This window comes from Lichtheimia ornata (assembly GCF_029851405.1).
Source record: "Lichtheimia ornata isolate CBS 291.66 chromosome Unknown scaffold00128, whole genome shotgun sequence".
NCBI lineage: Eukaryota > Fungi > Mucoromycota > Mucoromycetes > Mucorales > Lichtheimiaceae > Lichtheimia > Lichtheimia ornata.
In genome coordinates, this window is record NW_026695447.1 from 1 (window position 1) to 19,120 (window position 19,120).

Consider the following 19,120-nt stretch of genomic DNA (forward strand, 5'->3'; position numbering starts at 1 on the left):
GACCACGGTTGTTGAGGATCCTGTTTTCACCCATTAGTCTTCATCCTTCCAAAGTCGAAGCGCTGTCTTTTCTCTGTCGCTGGTTTGTCATCACATGATCAGGTCGCTGGACAAAACTTGCTAGTGTTCATTGTAAGAAGCTCGCCCAGATAGAATGTCAACGAATCCCTTTGCTACAAACCTTCCTGGTTGTATTCTTTGGCCTATCAACAGTGAACTCGTTGCCCTTCTTGAAGAGAATCTCTTTACGCATTCCTCCCAAACACTGCCATTGTCGCCATTGCTGAACCAGGAAAGCTGTAAAAAGACAAGCATATCAGTACGAACAGCGAACAAAGACAAGTCTACATCTGGACTCCATTAACGCGTTACTCACCTCATGGACACCATTTCACGTATCGACTTGACTAATGAGCGGCTCCATGTCGAACCACGATTGTGTTGTTGTTGGGTCTCGGCAAGAAGGAGGAAGGAGAAGCTGAGTAGGCAAAGCGCCCTTTTGACACAAACACATCCAAATTAGACAATGCCCCTCATGCATGCATGTGATACCAACACCGCTATCACAGCCTATACGACCAATCTCTCCATGGCAACCAGCAACCCTTCCACTTGGTGTGTCTGTATCCAGTAAAAGGCTTATTTATATGCATATGATCGATAACGCAACTGTTGGAGTACTTGTGTTGTGTGTGTGTTCAATTCTTGCGTCAAGGTGTGTATGTTGATGATGGTGTTTTCGTTGCGAGTTGTATAACCATCCCATCCTCTTGTCTTTGAAATACAAACACATCCACCTACAACTTTTTCTCTCTCTGCTATAAATGACACGATTTCGGATGAACAAACACCACTATTCATATGGCACCATGTTTACAACATAAAGACGGCCATAACTTAAAATATCACAATGTAGCATGGGGATCTTTACTAGGCCGATGTTGCTCAGCATGGTCAAAAGTATGTTGTGTGAAAGTATCAAGCTCGAGATAGTCAATCTCAAATTTTACTATGCGTTCGTTTGTTTTTATTTTGTGATTCATCTTTGTTCATCTTAGCTAACATTTATCATCATGATGGCTGTGGGAAAAGTGGAGTAGATCATCTTGGTGCCCTTTTGGAGAAAACCAGCCGTAGCGTCTTTTCTCTTTGAGTAGCTGGATCAGATGCTGGTACCATTGACTTGTTAGTTGATAAATGAATCGTCTTGAGCTGAGGACATGAAATTAAAGGGCATATTGTTGTCTGAGAAACGTCGTCCACCATGAGCGTCAGGTGCTTGAGGCTTTTTGATTTTGCCACTGCGTCAATGACTGCTTGATCAATCCACGTAAAAGCATCCAAGGTTAGGTGTGTCAATGACGTGCATCCACGAATGAGACTCTCAAACATGAGCCTTGGTGTTTGATGAAATACACCGCCATAATCATTCTCTTCCACAATGGACAAATGTTCCAAATGTTTTAATCCAGCCACACGCTGCAGTGTATGTCCTGTGATAAAAGTGCCACCAACAAATCGGATGATGAGGTTTCGTAGACTTGATTTGGTACCCAATGTATGATGGTGCTTCAAGAACCAAGCTTGACCTTTGATAGTATCCGACGAGAATGGAATTTCCACAACTCTTAACCGAGCCAGTCCTATCATTGCATTGAATACGGATATGCCTGCTGATCTAGCACTGTGGACATGGATTGCTTTCAGAAAAGGAGCATGCCGTAACAACCACTCACACAAGCGTTCATTGGTAATAGGTGTATCACCATACGCTATTTGCATACACTTTAGTCGTTTGAATTGAACAGGCATGATAAAATGCTTTGGAAAGTCATCGAGGGATATTTGAAACGCCACGTTTTCGAGATCAGCTGCATAATGTTTTAAGAGCGCGATGATGTCCCTGCTGCTGCATGATGCATCCTTCATTGCTAGGATAATTGTCACACCTCCAGGTGTCATGTGATGCTTGGCACTATGCTCAACACCCAAATTAATGTGCTGTAGCCTACGACACCAATTGGGTAGCTGTGCCAAGATCTTTGGAAATCGGTCGGTGATTGCGTCAAATAAAAGAGTACGGAGGAATGGAAATCGAGGCAGGATACATGATGCGGTCTCATAATCGGCATACATTGTGCAGCGTAACTTGAAAGTTTCCATCTTTAGATAAGCCGAATGCAACATGATTGGGTCTACTGCAATTGAAGAGCATTCCAATGACGACAAATGGGGCAATGAATTGAGTATTGAAGCGATAGGTAACATTGTCGGAGCAATGATCGTGAGTGTTGTCAATGTTGTTGGCATTTGTTGCAAGGAGCGTAGTAACCTTGCCATCATATAGGTGTCTTTATCCTGAGGTGTATCTAATGCAGAGCAAAATGAGTTGCCATGACCACATTTATTGTTGACAACACTCACCTTTTATTGACAACGTTGTCAATGAACCAAACTTTGTTTTCTCAAGCAACTTGTATGATGGCGACGTACACCGATCAATGGTCAAAGATGTCATGTGATGCCCGTAACGTACTATGTGCGGCTCCCATTTGTCAAAACCGTTGCTATTGACAACATGCAATTCAAGTGCGTTATACGCTTCCAGTAATCGTTTGTTCCAAACTTTTGACACCTGCAGGCATGGATATTGCTTTCGATTTTTGGTAGGGTGTCCCTTTGTGAATATCATCCATGCAATACGACTTGTGATGTCCAGGGGTAATGAAGATATAAAGTCGACTCGCGTTTCCGTTGGCAATTTGGTAACCATTGAGCACAGAGTAGCATATACAGGATCGGATGGATGAATCATTTTTAAGCCTTCATTGCATATTTCAATGGCTGCTTGGTTATCGCCTTGCTGATGATAAACTTCTGCTGCACATAGATATCCATCGGAGAACGAAGGATCAAGCGTTCGTATGGCTGCAGCATCGTTCAAAGCCCATTCAAAGTTGCCAATCGATATCAAACCATGCATACGGTGCGAAAGCTTTGAGATGATGCGATGCAACAAATCCTGAATCTCAAATGTTGTCCTCATAATGTCATCATCATCATTGCTGTAGTTGCTCGATGTTGCAGGCATGCCGTGTAGTATTTTCTTCCAGTCGACGTACACCATGGTGTAAAATAGAAAGAAAGAGACAAAGTAAAAGGTGATGTTTACGCCACTGAATTTTTAAACACTGCACGTTGCACATGTGTACCCTTTATGGCCAGGTTGCATTGATCCCCTATCATCATTCCTATTATCCAACATGTTGCTGTGATAAATGCCACTGATAATCATCACAGCATCTAATCGACATGGACATCCCACATGGAGTAAAAGAAGACCACAGATCAAATGCGTCTATAGGTATTACCTCCATCACGAACTTTACAACGTTGTTGAATCTCGTAAGTATTGTATGACAAATTGACAACTATGCCTGGTACTCTATATTACAACCCATCCATAGATCATGTATTATTGTCCTTTTGCATTTCATACCATCCAATCATAAGCATCTCCGTATTTTTATTGTAAAGTACAACGATATGCGGTCCCTCGAATTGTGTATGCAATATCGATGGGAAATGTGCCATGAATATCCTTCACAAAAGTCGCACAGTATGAACATCTTGATCCAGGTCATCCATAATTGATCCTATATAGCCATCATCATCACTTACCTTGTTGGTTATCCTCTTCGCCTTCATCCACTCTTACCTTCCATGCACGATAATGCTTTACCATATCGATCTTCACATTTGCCAGACTCCTCATTCGCTCATAGCATGGGTAGATGCTGTTTTCATCATAGGACGCTGCTATCATCACCATCATCATCACTTACCTAGTTCGTTAGCCTCTTTTCATTCATCCATTCTTACCTTCGATCCACATTAACAATTTCAGCGTATCCATCTTCGTGTTTGCCAGACTCCTCATAGTATTATGGGTAGATGCTCTTCATCATGGGAAGCTGCCATCATCATCGTCATCATCACTTACCTTGTTCGTTAGCCTCTTTGCGTTCATCCATCCTTACCTTCGATCCACAATAATGCTTTACCATATCCATCTTCATGTTTGCCAGGGTCCGTATAGCGTTGATAGGTATTCTCTTCATGATAGGATATTGCCATCATCATCACCAGCTGTACAAGTCATCCTTTTTGTGGTAGATCAATCCCTAAAATGTAGCCAGCCAGCCATGAATCAATCATACACGCATGTCCAATGATGTAAAAAGGTCCATAATGAACACCACACGAAACGATAAGCAATAAAGGGCTTGAGCGTTTGTTCCAACAAAAGGTAACCGGATCCGTTGCCGATATTGGTTGCTATGGTTTCTTGCATGGCTCAATAGGGTATAGTGCGTTGAACCAAGCGTTAAAGTCTTTGTGTCAGCGGAAGAACAAGAGCCAGTAACAGTAAGCTGCCGATGAGTGCAAGCGACAAGAAGACAATGGAGGTTGGTAATTCAATGAATCAAATCGGTTGTTGTATTGCTGTTGTTGTGTATCCATCATAAGCGTTTGGCTGTAAATGGGGTGCAGGGTGGTGTTTACGGGTGTCGTCAAGGAAACGAGAGTAACCAGAGAGACGTATCGAGTGGACCCCGCATGAATGGATCGGATAAACAGGAGAATTTTGCTGTTACACAAGCATGCACGCCTGATCTATCATCCATTCGTCATCCACACACATAGAGAGTAGCCTACTTGGAAATCATGGAGATACAAAGCAAGCATGGATGAAAAATGGTTGTATTTGTAGCAAATGTCTGCAAAAGCAAGGATCGTTTATCCAGTCAGCCCAATGTTGAATGTAGTTTAAAGATGTGCATGGCGCACAAACAGCATTCAACGTAGCACAATCCTCATATGATATCATTGTTACCCCACTTCAGGATAAGCAATTATGAGCACAAGGTATACCATCTTTCATTAAAATTGGAAGCCTCCATAATAGAAAGCTTATAGCCATCATTTATTATTGACGCGGTAATAGGGGGTCAATCATACAAGCGGGAGTGGATAAATAAATGGGTTGATTGCGTAAGGCACACAGAGACCCCGCACTCCTTCTTTCTTTGTACGATCGTAGACAACATGCAACAACTCGAATGCGACAATCTACTTTCGACATTGACGGCAGCCATGCATCTTCAGAGACACGATCAAGTTATTGACACATCGCAACTCGCTGTTGACGATCTCAAGCACCAGCTTGTACAACTTTTGTACGCACGCTCAGACTCGCTTATTGCACTCAACCAACTGGACACAGCCCTTGAAGAAGCGAAGATGATGGCTCTCTTGGATCCTGCGTCACCTATAGGTCCCCTTCGCGAAGGTCTGATTGATGGCTATATTGAGGGATCCGAAGATACAGTCCAAATCTATTTGCAAGCGCTTGAGATTGCAACATCATCCACTGCACTACCACAGCAACACAATGAAAACAAAGTCGACTTTATTGCACGATTACCATGTGATATTGTTGTGAAGGTCGTTTCGTATCTCTGGAATCATACCAACATCAGGGTGACACCGGCCTTTTTACATGTTTCAAAGCTTTGGAGAAGAGCTATCCTTCAATCGACATCTTTTCTTGTACACCGCGTGACAACATCCGATTCATATGGATATGCACATAACGAGGTGACAGATTTCGCATCCCATACCAGAAAGGTTGTGACACGATGGGAACTAGCATCGGATGAACTCTTGGGAAAGGATGAATTGGTCAACGTGGCGTTTCTTCATTTTGGTAAGACTGATTGAAGTGTTTTCTTTTTTCATCTTAATTAACAACAAATGGTGTATCTAGAAAGACAAGCCTTCCCTGGACATGATCAGCTGCTTTATCCTTGTCCTTATACACAACTCTCGTTTGTGGAATTGCAAGAGCAGGAGGAATACGGTTGTCGCTACACGCTTGATGATGTTATGGAGCTATGTCCCCGCCTTATCAGTCTGAAATGGGGAGGACGTGCATTGAAGAAGAGTAGCCAAACGAACCGGGTTTATCCACAATTGAAAGCATTGGATATTAAGTATGATTATGCAGAGCCGAGTGATTATTCAAGAGAGCTTGAAAACCTGCTTCCGCAACTACCATCATTGGTCGCACTTTCTATCAACGCCATACCAGAGTTGGAGCATTTACGGATCATCGACCAGTATTGTCCTTCTCTAAAGTGCATGAAATACTGTCAATATACCAGTGACTTTGTTCGAGGGTGGCCATCCATTGGGAATGATGATGATGATTTGAATCGACCAGGAATACAAGATCTTTGGATTGGTGAAGGGATTCATCAAGGCCGTATTCAAGATGTGATGAATTATCTCTTGCAGACATCAAGCACATTGAAACGCCTTTATTACCACCATGCACACACGCCTGACTATGATAGTGATCAACCCGTTCATGTTCCACCAGAAGCGACATTTCCCCATTTGGTTGATTTATCGGGTGTACTAGGAGAGGATTCATCTCAAATGCTGTTTCGAACCTTGATTTCCCGATCCCCATGCCTTGAACGAATCACAATGCTTGAACCGTACATATTCTGGGACTCATCGGATGTGATTGATGCCATGTTACGTTGCGAACATTTGGTGGCGGCCGATATAAAGATGGCTGATCACATGCAAGATACAGCTACCCTGAAGCAATTCCTTAGACATCATCTTCGGCTTGGTACACGTTCACCCCTACGATCACTCGCCATCGCCTTATGGACACCGGATTGTGAACAACACCTCCTCCCGTTAGTCACATCGTTGCAAATGCTTAAAGAATTGGATATCTTGTTGGATTTACCAGAGGCTACATTAACAAGGATGGTGAAGAACATCAAGTTCCGGGCATCATCAAATCGTACGCGTCTACAGCGGCTTCTCATCACATTTTCAGGCGCTGAGAGCTTGAGTGAACCTCACTTTATTGGATTGAAAGATGTTCGTTCTCTAAGATACTTGGAAATCAAGGTGATTCGAATGTCGACATTAACAGCTCTTTCCTTGCTTGTATGCGACCAGCTCGTGGATATCCGTTTTCCTTCGTATAGACTTGATAGCTATGTTATCACCATTTTACGACACAAATTCCCCAGGCTGAGGAATGAATGATGTGTAAATTCTCTTTTGTGTCCAATAAATACCCCTGCATCCTGCATCGTTGTTGGTTCATGCTTGTGATGACAATAATCCAGGCTCACAAAATCCTGCTATCTTCCACTTTACCAATATGTGCAAGCCTTGTAGCCTCAAAAGCTCCATATTAACATCATGACATAAACGCCGAGAGAATCATCTTCGAAAAGAATGTATTGTTTTATGTATATTCAAAAAATGGACAAGGATTCCCATAATTAAACCGCTCTCCTAACTTCTCCCTTGCATAATCAAGACACTTTCCATCATCATCCGGTTGTATGTTCCCCATAATAGACATCCTATACAGAGCACCAGCATGCTGATCAACGAAATGGCGTAATCCCAAAGCACTCATAGTGGTTGTACGGTCCGAGAAGAATGACGCATGATCCAAGTTTAGCTTTGCTAATTCAACAAACATCTTGTTGGTGATCTCAAGGTGCCTGGCTGTCAACGTTACATGTTCCAAAGAGGATGCATTATGGAAAAGGGCTTCCAAATCAGCAGGCGCAATAACGCGATAACACATGTGCAGTTGTTTGAGAAGAGGAATACGTGACATTGCCGAGAGCACCGATGACTTCAATCCAATAGCAATGACTGTGATATGAATAGATGTGAGCGTGGGATGAGATGAAGCGACCTTGCCGATTTTTTCCAATAAGTCAACAGGACTTGAGTTATCCACAAATGCACGTGTTCTGCCATCGAACGAAAAGCGGAACGACTTCAAATTGCTCATAGATGGGAGTGATTCGCATAAGGTGTGTAACATGTCCACATCGCTTCCCAGGTCGATATGCTCCAATGTGTTGACGTTTTGTTGTACAAGTTGTGTAATGGTCGTACATGTGGTGACATCAAGCGTACCCCATTTTCTGTACTGCTCCAAGCGCAAATAGTGAAGGTGGGTTTGATCAAGAAAGAAACGAGCATGGAAACCATGGATCCATAACCCTTTCAATGCAATACAATCTCCTTGGTAATTTCCTTCGTCCTCTGCGATATCATCATCATCCGATGGTAATGGTATTGGCAGGTAAAGTGTATGGGGTGGCTGATAACATAAGCTGAAATGTTGTATCTTTGGACAATGCCGTGCCAAGGTCTCTTTTCCTTTTCCCATGTCATCTTGTGAATCCACAATCAAAGTCCTTAGGTTGGGACACCTCTTCAACACTGTCTCCAGTTGTAGGACGCTTAATCCTGAACGTTGTAGATCCAAATGTCGTAAGCCAATAAGAGTGGATTCCTTTACAGGAGGATGGATTCCATTGACAACAGAAGGTTTTGCACGTGTAGCGCTTAATGATACCAGCTGTGGACAATAGGACGCAATGCTGTGGATGATCTCATGCAATGGCGATGGGATGCTGGCGGGACGAATGATTTTCAAATGTCGAATCGATGGCAGCTTTTCCAGAAACGGGCCCAAGTGCTCATGAATATGACTATCCTCGATCTCTGTATAGCATACACCATAAGTAAAACAGCACCCTTGTCATGAACCCATCCATTGACCTACTTGCCTAATATCTCCAAATTCGGGCAATGATGAATAAGGAGGTCCCCAACCTTTGAAGCATTCAAATCGACCATCCCGTAATCATGCAGGGTGACCACGTTGGCATAGTTACACACTCGAGGTAGTAAACCGACATAGCCTTGATAGTCCTTCCTTCCATCCAGTCTCAGATGACGAAAACAATGGCAGGCCAATTCCGGAACTGAAGTGTGCCATTGTCTGCAAACGAGCATGCATTCATGAACTTGAATTCGAGACAGCAGAGCAAAGATATTGGAGAGCACCTCAAACGGTAACACGTCGACGAGATGGCGTTGTTGTTGAATTGTCATTCGGTAGATGGAGGAGCGTAAGCTTGTGAGCGAAAACAAGACGATTGGGACTTTGCTATTTGCACCATGTCAAATGCACCATGTCAACTTCAGCACCCGACGTACGTAGACCATGGCACCGTAACCAAAACATGCATCATGGGAGATAGCTATATCAATCGAAAGTAACAAGGTAGCGTGTGTGAGTAGTGACTCTTCAAACAACATGATCAGGATTTACCTCGTTACAAGAATACAATATCGCAATACAACGGCAATGAGAATAGGATAAAAGTAAAGCACTATGAATGACCACAAAGATCAGCGCTTGTTCACAAAGCTTGCGAGGAATGGGCATCGTACAAAATCTTGGAAATTTGGCCTTGTAAGCAATCAAAGAAGAAGGAGGAGAGAGGAAAGAGGCGTGTGGGAGTAGGATGGGCGGCGACAACATCATCCTTTTATTGTGCATTGTTGGCGTGGGTATTTTTTGTCTGTTGGGGATGATGGATTGATAAATTGACGCATGTGAGCTGATAAAGTGATGGGGCGCATATACCAGGATTAAGTCTGAGGATCCTAGTGCAATGTTGTCTATGCATCATACATCGGCCATTAGGGCAGGTGATAAGAAATCTATCAAGAAAATCAATTACTTGTACGCCTAATGCACATCCCCGTTATTAAAAAGGTGCCTTACCATGATGTTGTCAACCTACTTTTAATATTTGTATGCGTGTTCGGTAAGCAGCGAGGATGATCGGATCGATTACGGTGCCATGGTCTACGTACGTCGGGTGCTGAAGTTGACATGGTGCATTGACATGGTGCAAATAGCAAAGTCCGACGATTGTTGTAGAACAAGCCCAAATCACAAGAGCATGGCTCACTTGGTTACACAAAAAGGGGCTGTGCATGGATGAGATACTTTACCGGAATCCAACTTTACATGTGCACCCATGATGTGGTTGTATGATAAGAAGTAGTAGTATGTGATTTATGGTAGAATCCTTGCTCAATAAAAGAGGCGAGTATCACAATGACAACAGTGACAGTTAAAGTGAGATCACAATGAAGCTAAGAATCATCATCACAACCGTAGGTGTATGGATCGATCACAAAATAAGATCGTGCTGGTACTGACCAAGACCTTCAACGTGCCAGCAATCAAAACGTGTTATGATGGAAAAAAGAGACGTGTGTGAATAAATTGATGGCGACATCATTCATCTTCATATCTGTATTTGTGGGCATGTCTATTTACGTGATCGTAAAAAGAAGGTGATGGAATGCTTGTTGGAATCGGTCATGAGTTGATCAATTGCTCGAGTGCATTCTCCAAGAATGATTCTTAGCGTTACAATTTGTCCATGCATCATTCAGGGTCCATGCAAGGTGACAACATCCATCATCATCATCATCATCATCATCATCATCATCATCATCATCATCATCATCATCATCATCGATAGCGCATATTGCTTTTTCAATCCTTCTTTCTTCGCTTTCGTATACAAACATCGCCTTTAGCACCTATCTCACTATAAATGTACATATGAGTCACAATGTAAAAAGGCCCACCTTTGTAATAGCAAAACATACATGCATCTGTAACTCAAAACCTTTCAATGAAGCATGGCCTCTTTTTGGAACCAGCATACTCAGCATGGTCGAAAGTACCTTGTGTGAAAGTTTCAGGATCGAACTCGTCAATAGCAATTTTTGCATTTGTCCATGCCAACCAAAAAGTTTCAAGACGTCGACCTATTTTCATTTTGGCGGTGACATGGCCAAATTTGAGATTGACGAGTTCGATCCTGAAACTGGCACACAAGGTTGCTTGAGCTGGGCTGAGCACGATGGTTGCAAAAAGAGCCCATGCTTCATTGAGAGGTTTCAGGTTATGGATGGCTGTCTTTATGCTGTAAACATGATGCTATATGATAAAGTCCTCTTTTTCAACTGTAACTCATATAACCACTTATAGTGCAATAGCTGCATGAGATGTATGTGTATGTGTGTGTGTGTAGATGATAAAAAACGAATAACAAACAAAGTCTGTGAGATTGCTGTTTACTCTGAAAATGTGTGTCTGGGAAAAGAGACGTCTTTCTATCGATCTACCTCTGAGTACTATAACTAGGCGGATGCTAAAGAGTAAAGCTTTTCTACCAATAACAAGCTATATCGTAAATGAGTAACGGGCTGAGTTGTATATGATGATCCACGCTTGTGTATCATCTCTTGTATGCTTATGTGCTTGTCTTTTGTATATACAATGATAAAGATGATGATAATGAATACATGATGTGTACCTTAACCGATCCATATACACGACACTGCACGAGGCCGTGTTTGGGTAAGAAAGCAAAGAAAACAGCATTGAAAGAGCAATGGACCATATGTATACGCTCTCTCTCGGTCATGCATACATTGCAAGCTATTAGCCAATTAGATCCAATCCAGCCCATTGTGGATCTGACAACATATGAAAAATGCGCATGCTCCAAAGATTCATTTCCTATATTCAAGTGCTTTGATCCGAGCCGATTTGAGGAAATTACGGCAACGTAACGGGTACATCGGATCCAACATGCACCGTATACGGGTGTATCCACTAGACAAAACCTGGTTTAAGCGTAGCTCATCCAAATCGGCTCGGATCAATGTAATTAAACCATCAAACGGAACCTTGGAGCAGCCGCATTCACCACACGTTGGCAAATACACAACGGGCTTAATTTGGGTGGAATTGGCTGATAGCGTCCAATCCATGAATCACCGTGATACAGTGTACCCATATGATCCGTTGCTGTTTGAATCCTTTTTTCTTCGCTTTCGTATACAAACATCGCCTTTCGCACCTATCTCACTATAAATGTGCATATGAGTCACAATCGAAAAAGACCCCCGTTTATAATAGCAAAACATACATGCTCCTGTAACTCAAAATCTCACAATGCTACATGAGCTCTTTTTGGAACCAGCATGCTCAGCATGGTCGAAAGTACCTTGTGTGAAAGTATCAAGCTCGAACTCGTCAATAGCAATTTTTGCATTTGTCCATGCCAGCCAAAAAGTTTCAAGAGGTCGTGGTTCATAGGTGATTGCCGGTTAGGGCTAGGGCTAAGGTTATGCGAAAATGAGGTTTATAGTAGTTTTATTCTTTTATTCCTGCTGTGTAAGGAAACCATGAAGGCCCGTGTGGTTCAAATGTTGATAACGGGTATCGGGGTTTGAATTGTATAAGAGAGGCGCTCAGTATTGTTGAAAGCATGCATTGTAAAATTTTTATGCTGGGGTTTACAATCTCAAGGTTGGCATTCGAGCTACCTATCGATTGCACCGTCCACACATCCAGACGCTTGTATTTCGAATCTTATAATGGTATAGTTGGTAGCCCTTTGGATAAAATTCATGAGCATGTTCAGGGGTTGGCATACAATCTAGCGAAACATGTTCTTGCGATACGAGATCTCATTAAAAGAAAGATGTTGGATGTCATGGCGAGAATGACAACGCGAAGAGATTCAAGGTGAACGACATCGAAACGAAATTCAAGGTGACCAAGATCTAGATGGGATCTCGCAAATGCCGGGGCGTAATAAGAATGTCATGTTTTGCCTAGTTGTTTGCTGGATGAGCGTCAAGATCTTATGGCCTATGTACTCGACCGGGCATTCGCTTCGTGGTCCGAGTAGCCTGCTACTATGGTACAAGACGTACTGATAGATAATTATGTATATCATGGTTGTTCAATCTGTCAATGTCCCTTGATAAGAAGTAAATAAGGATTCGTTGATCCTTTATGATACATAATGTCAAAACAGGCAGCTGATAATGTATACATGCGCATCATGAAATACTCCATCTCCTTCTGAATTTGGTTCATGTAAAGTTTATTTGATCCATCCGCTAGCCTACTACAACTACCAAATGGCAGTGGGCATCGTTCGCCAGTATAGCAACACCAGGAGATCTTACCATCTCCATTTTGCTTGCATCCCACGTGCCTAGTTTCAATGTTGGTAAGTACAATCCTGCCTATCCTGCCATTATTGAACACGCATACCACAAATGCTCACCAATACCTAAACTTACCTCATTATCCATCGGGACCATCACATATGTTACTTGAATCCTGGTCTGCATACACCATCGTAGGCCGACATGACATTTAATAGAAACAGCAAGCGGAAAACATCTTGAGATTAGATGTCACCAAAGTCTTGCTTGAGCGAAAAGGTGTTGTGGTGCACGCCATCATCCTCTGTGTTAGGATTGTGAATCAGCCATATCCAGGACGAGAAATTGTGTGTTTGTTTTAAGGATAACCTGATGAATAAGATCCAAGATGGTCAGCTGCCTGATACCAACAAACAATCCTTGTAGCTTACCACGCATTGCCCCATCATATCATTCCACATACCAATGCCTCCAATAACCACGTATGGATCTACGGAAGTTTGTAAGATGCCTTGTTTACTTGGCAGCACATTTATACCCATTTGGCGTGTTGCTTACCTTTCGCTAGGCACAGTGAGCACGTTAAACACCAGATTATTAGCAGCATGAAGGGAACCACAAGACTCGGTGATATCTCTTTTGCGTTGGATGCGCAATCTCCAAGCGTGCAATTTGGATAAGAAGTACAGGTGAGGCGACAGGTACCAGTGGCGAAAATCAGGTGCTGCCCATGATACGATAATCAAGATACGCATGATGGTAACCATTGTTTGGGAAATGCTGATTGATGAAATTCGACACGCAGTGAGCGTAGCGAGTTAGGAATAGCCACCAGCCATCGAAATGTGTGCAATGCAGGCATTATGTGCCATAAAGGGAGCTTGTTGACTTGTTGCCCATGGTCCCAGGACATCTTGGTAGACGCGTAACTTGCCATGATATGCCAAAATACTGCTCATATATATTACCACGAATGTCACCAATGTACGCTACCATAAGACCTCCATTAGTATTTTGGGAAACAATGATAACTGGAAGTGAATACGTACCATAAACAATGCATACAACCAAGTCGTGTATTTCCATGGTCGAATAATACAATGAATGCAATGGCGTGCTTCATTGCCTTGTGGCACCTTTGAGCAAAATCAAACCCATCACCATTGTGGGTTGTATCCTTACAACTTGCATGCAATTCTTGATGCCATTCCATCCATCCAAAAGACCAAGTGTAATAAATCCATCATGTTGGTTGAAGGCGGTCCTATTTCAATCCATTCATTATCCTTCAATGATCCATTCCCATCCTTTGGATATCGTTACGCTTTACACATACCATCTCTAGAAGTTGCCATGTCGTTTTATGATATCATCTTGCTGCAGTATCACATGATCAGGTCGCTTGCTCAAGGTTCCTAATGTTCATTGTAAGAAGCTCGCCGAAATAGAGTGAAAAACGTATCCCTTTGCTGCATACTTTCAAGTGGTCTTGCTTGCCCCATCAACATACTATACGTTGCCACCGTTGAACCGAATCTCTTTCCCCATTCCTCCCAAAGGTTGCCATTGTCGCCATTGCTGGACCAAGCAAGCTATAAAAGACAAGGAGATCGGTATGCACAACGAAGAAAGGCAAGTTGACTTTTACACTCTACTACAACACTACTCACCTTCATACACACCTTTTCGCACACATCGCTTGCTAATGAGGGCTTCCATGTCGAACCACGATCGCGGCGTTGTTGGGCCTGAATGGGCAAGAAGCAGCAAGAAGACGAGTACACACCCAAACATCCACGCAAGTAAATTAGTTGCTGCCCATCACACACACGTACAATAAACAACACCACCATGCATAACGCTTTCATATATGTACCGTTTATTATCATTATTAGCAAGGGGTGGAAGTTGAGGGGGGAGACAAGACAATTGCTGCGGTATGGCTATAATACAACTGCACCTAACAATACCACCACACCTATACCCTTTGATAAGCAAACCATATAAAGATAGTTTAGACATACTTGTTTACCCATTCCAACTGCAATTGAGAAGGGTCATGACATTGGATTAGTCAAATGGGGTGAAATGGGGTGACGTCGTCTTTGTAATAAATTGCCCGTTTCCAGCGCAACGAATTTCTTCCACTTTCTTCCCAACTTTTTAACTCGCGTCATGTTCTACTTCTGGCTCTCTGCTACTGTCGCTGCTTTCGCCTCTGGCCCTCTGTGCCCATTTGTCCTGCTCTTTGCCTGCATATTGCAGTTGCTTATTTCCTTCCCCGTTCTCTTCGCCTCGTTGTTTTGCCTCTTCATGTTTTTCGTCTTCTTCAATGATCCCCTTGTTGCCTTTTGGCATTCTCTTGTCGACGTTTGGGTGTGGTGTTCGTCTGACTGGGATCCACGTACTTTGCAAGCAATGCGTGATAATGAAGAAGCAACGAAGTTTGTGAAGGAGGCTCGAGCTTATTGGAAGGTTGTTGATCTTGCTGGTGCTCCCTTGTACGATGTTGCTGCTGTTGACGGTCCTGATGATGGTGATTCCTTTTCTGGTCCTGTTGCTTCTGCTTGTGGTGGTGACAAGTTTGCTCCTGTTGATGTCGTTTTGGGTGAGGTTGGTGCCCATGTTTCCGCTGTTGGTGTTTCTGCTGCTTCTGCTGGTGCTGTTGTTTCGTCGTCTTCTCTTGGTGCTGTTGTTTCGTCTTCTTCTCTTGGTGCTGTTGTTTCGCCTTCTTCTCTTGGTGCTGTTGTTTCGCCTTCTTCTCTTGGTGCTGTTGTTTCGCCTTTCTTCTCTTGCGTTGTTTGCTTCGCCTTCTTCTCTTGGTGCTGTTGTTTCGCCTTCTTCTCTTGGTGCTATTGTTTCGCCTTCTTCTCTTGGTGCTGTTGTTTCGCCTTCTTCTCTTGGTGCTGTTGTTTCGCCTTCTTCTCTTGGTGCTGTTGTTTCGCCTTCTTCTCTTGGTGCTGTTGTTTCATCTTCTCGTTCTGGTGCTGTTTCTTCTTCTCGTTCTGGTGCTGTTGCCTCTTCTTCTCGTTCTGGTGTGGTTGCCTCTTCCTTTGGTGGTGTTGTTTCTGCTTTGGATGACGTTGGCTCTCTTCGTGGTGTTGTGGCTGGTGTTGCTCAGGACGTTGACCCTGTTGCTGCTGCTGTGGATGGTGCTGCTGCTTTTGAGGGTGCGATTGACGAGCTTTGTAAGTATATACCTATGCATTTACTTCCTTAATCATACAGATTTCTAATAATGACCCTTATATAGGTTTTCTCTATGCTCATTTGAGCCTCAACGATCCGTTTGACGAGGACGTGCATATGGCACCGCCTCCTGACCGACGACATGAAGAGCCAATTGCTACTGTGGAAATCGGTAAGTAGAGCTTTTATCTCTTGGAGTACCATGGTAATGTATTTTGTTAACATTTTATGATAATTTTTAGATGACGATCTGATTTCCAACATTTCTGCCAATATGGCTATCCCTCCTTTCCTTCACGAGGATGACGATCCTGTTCTCATCAGTAAGTGTGCATTTTGAATACCTTATATATATAGACATGCTTACTTAATCCCGTGTTACTTAGATATGCCTACTCCTACCATCACCTCACGTCCCGCAACACCTCCTCCATCGCCTCCACCATCGCCTATGCCAATTCCTATGGAGGAAGACTTTACGCTCCTTTCACCTGTCATCAATGCCGCCAATACCACCACTAATACCGACACGGCCACTACACCTCTTCTTTCCGCTACTATGACCACCTCTATGCCTGCCACTACCGCTACCATCACTAATACCGCCATCGCCACTGATATCACCATCACCACTAATGCCGCCATCAACACTACAACTACTCCTACATCCACTATGACCACTTGTATGCCTGCCACCGATACCCACCTTATTATTCCTCAAGATACCCAACCACCTACACCGCACCCTATTACTACTACTCCTACTACTGTTACTCTTACTACAACCACCGCCACCATTAATTCCGTTACTCCTGCTCCAATTTTTACCGATGCCACTACTACCACCAACACTCCCAACACCACACCCTCATCATCTCCACGTCCGCAACCACGTGGTCATCAAGACCAAAACCACCAAGAGCAGCAACAGGCATGGGCTGAATTTGCTGCTTGGCTTGCAGAAGCCACGGAGGACTTGGATTATGATCCGGAGGAAGAGGAGGATGACGACGAGGATGACGATGTCGATGATGGTGGCGATGACGATGATGATGATTATGATGATGACCACGACGATGGGCATTGTTATGGTGATGGCCATGATTACGACAATGGCGATAGCGATGAATATGACTATGACTATGACGATGGTTATGGTTATGTTCTTGATGACCACGATGACGAAGACCAATACGTCTACGAAGAATACGAAGCTTTCTAGTTGCTGGTAAGCTGCTAACATTATATGGGTTTCAATAATACTCACATTGTTCTTGATTTGAAGGTGGTTTGGTGTCGTTTGTTTCGGTGGTGCTTCGTTTTGGTGTGGGCTTACATCCACAGAGCTTCTTCAAGAGGGGCGATCGTCTTTGGGTCTCTCTTTTGGGAGGCGTTTCGGTTACGGATGGGATACCCTGCAGTCCAGATTCAAGGCGTGGATGATTCTCAGGTACGTTCAGCTTCATGTGTGTTGAGTGAAAGGGTCGGCATGTAGGTCTCGCGGTGGGAGGATCTGGAGGGTCATCGATGACGCTACCTTGGGTGCTGTAAGAGCCAACGAGAAGTCCAATTGGTATCCATGATCCAGTATGCTATGTACAAGACCTTGCATTCCTACGTCCTCTCATGGTCTATTTGTTACGTTACCCACTGAGGTGCTTGATTTGGTCTTGAAAGGGTAAGTCAAAACAGTGATATTGTTTTATGATCCATTTACTTACTAATGTTGCTTTATGTTGTGGGGGGCCATCATGGTTATTGATACTGTGGTGTGTCCCTGCGTAGTGCCACCGCCTTTACATGTTGGATGATCATGTTTAGGCACAAGCGGTAATCATCTACGATGTGGGTATCTGCAAACGAACATCAAGACATGGTAGGCAAGGCATCATAGCCTGGTGATAGGAGAAGATTGGACGTCGTTGGATCCGGCGCTCTTGGTGCAGAGGATAAGACTTTGAAGGGTCCGTGGGAGGGAAAGAGGCCTCATGTCGATTCCTTTCACTCTCCACATGGGGTTGAATGTGCCTGGGATGACATGCCACGTCCTTGTTTCTGGTTCTGTAGGGTATCCCTGTGAACAGGTTATGGTCACACGTTGTGGTATGTATTGAAGCACAAATGGGTATGTCTTTTCAAAACACTAATGTATGTCTCTCTTAACAATAGGCCTTGGGCCCTGATGGGGCGATTGTTATGAGCAGCGGCTGTGGTCGCGGAGGACAGGAGTTCTCTTTTCTTTTTATTGGTGTCTTTACCGATCCGGATCTTGGGCATTTGGTGGATAGCATTGGGCACAAGCAGGGGTTCTCTTTTCTTTTTATCGATGGTGCAATCGTATCGAGCCATCGTTGTCATGGCAACAAGGCGCAAGGGTTCTCTTTTCTTTTTACTGGTGCCATCGGCAAGCCGAAGACCTGGGCTGCCATGGTTACAAGTCTCAAGCTTTCTCTCACTCCTTTCATTGGCATTGCGACATATTAAGAGGCTATCATCATGGCTACAAAGCAAACGGTGTCTCTTTTCAAGAATACTGGATCGGTGCTATTGTCACGTTGAACACATTTATCGCCATGGCTGCAACACAACGACATCGCATTGCATGCATCTTATTCGCGCTATTACCTATTTGGACACATTCATTGTCATGGCAACAGAGCAAAGGAGTTCCTTTTCATTCTACTGGCATACAGTAGTTACCAATTTGAACACATTGATTACCAAGGCGACAAGACGCAAGGAATTGTTTTTCGTTTTACTGGTGGGACACATTTATTGCCATGGCTACAGAGGAAACAAGACCTTTTCCCTTCTACTGGCGGCGTTACCTATGAGGGTTATTTATCATCATTGGTCAAGGCACAGCGGGGTCTTTTTCAATCCACTTGGTGGTGTCACTGAATTTGGGCATTTATTGGCATGGCATCAAGGCACAAGGGCTTCATTTTCTTTATTCGATGAGATG

General features: G+C 43.6%; 5 protein-coding genes across 5 annotated transcripts; 2 read left to right on the plus strand and 3 right to left on the minus strand.

Annotated features, from left to right (window-relative positions):
* Positions 1-1,101: 1,101 nt before the first annotated feature.
* Positions 1,102-3,127, minus strand: O0I10_012447 (uncharacterized protein; the record flags this gene model as incomplete). Its single annotated transcript, XM_058492349.1, has 2 exons — positions 1,102-2,369; positions 2,425-3,127. 2 exons carry the CDS (start codon positions 3,125-3,127, stop codon positions 1,102-1,104), a joined length of 1,971 nt encoding a protein of 656 aa, XP_058336872.1.
* Positions 3,128-5,109: 1,982 nt separating this feature from the next.
* Positions 5,110-7,137, plus strand: O0I10_012448 (uncharacterized protein; the record flags this gene model as incomplete). The annotated part of the gene is made up of 2 exons (XM_058492350.1): positions 5,110-5,770; positions 5,831-7,137. The coding sequence occupies 2 exons, from the start codon at positions 5,110-5,112 to the stop codon at positions 7,135-7,137; spliced, it is 1,968 nt and encodes a 655-aa protein (XP_058336873.1).
* Positions 7,138-7,342: 205 nt separating this feature from the next.
* On the minus strand, positions 7,343-9,358 carry O0I10_012449 (uncharacterized protein; the record flags this gene model as incomplete). The annotated part of the gene is made up of 4 exons (XM_058492351.1): positions 7,343-8,628; positions 8,694-9,076; positions 9,127-9,170; positions 9,242-9,358. The coding sequence occupies 4 exons, from the start codon at positions 9,356-9,358 to the stop codon at positions 7,343-7,345; spliced, it is 1,830 nt and encodes a 609-aa protein (XP_058336874.1).
* A 3,917-nt stretch (positions 9,359-13,275) lies between these two features.
* O0I10_012450 (uncharacterized protein) lies at positions 13,276-13,733 on the minus strand (the record flags this gene model as incomplete). The annotated part of the gene is made up of 3 exons (XM_058492352.1): positions 13,276-13,366; positions 13,430-13,456; positions 13,525-13,733. The coding sequence occupies 3 exons, from the start codon at positions 13,731-13,733 to the stop codon at positions 13,276-13,278; spliced, it is 327 nt and encodes a 108-aa protein (XP_058336875.1).
* A 1,856-nt stretch (positions 13,734-15,589) lies between these two features.
* Positions 15,590-17,377, plus strand: O0I10_012451 (uncharacterized protein; the record flags this gene model as incomplete). Its single annotated transcript, XM_058492353.1, has 4 exons — positions 15,590-16,154; positions 16,220-16,327; positions 16,398-16,478; positions 16,542-17,377. 4 exons carry the CDS (start codon positions 15,590-15,592, stop codon positions 17,375-17,377), a joined length of 1,590 nt encoding a protein of 529 aa, XP_058336876.1.
* Between the last annotated feature and the right edge of the window lie 1,743 nt (positions 17,378-19,120).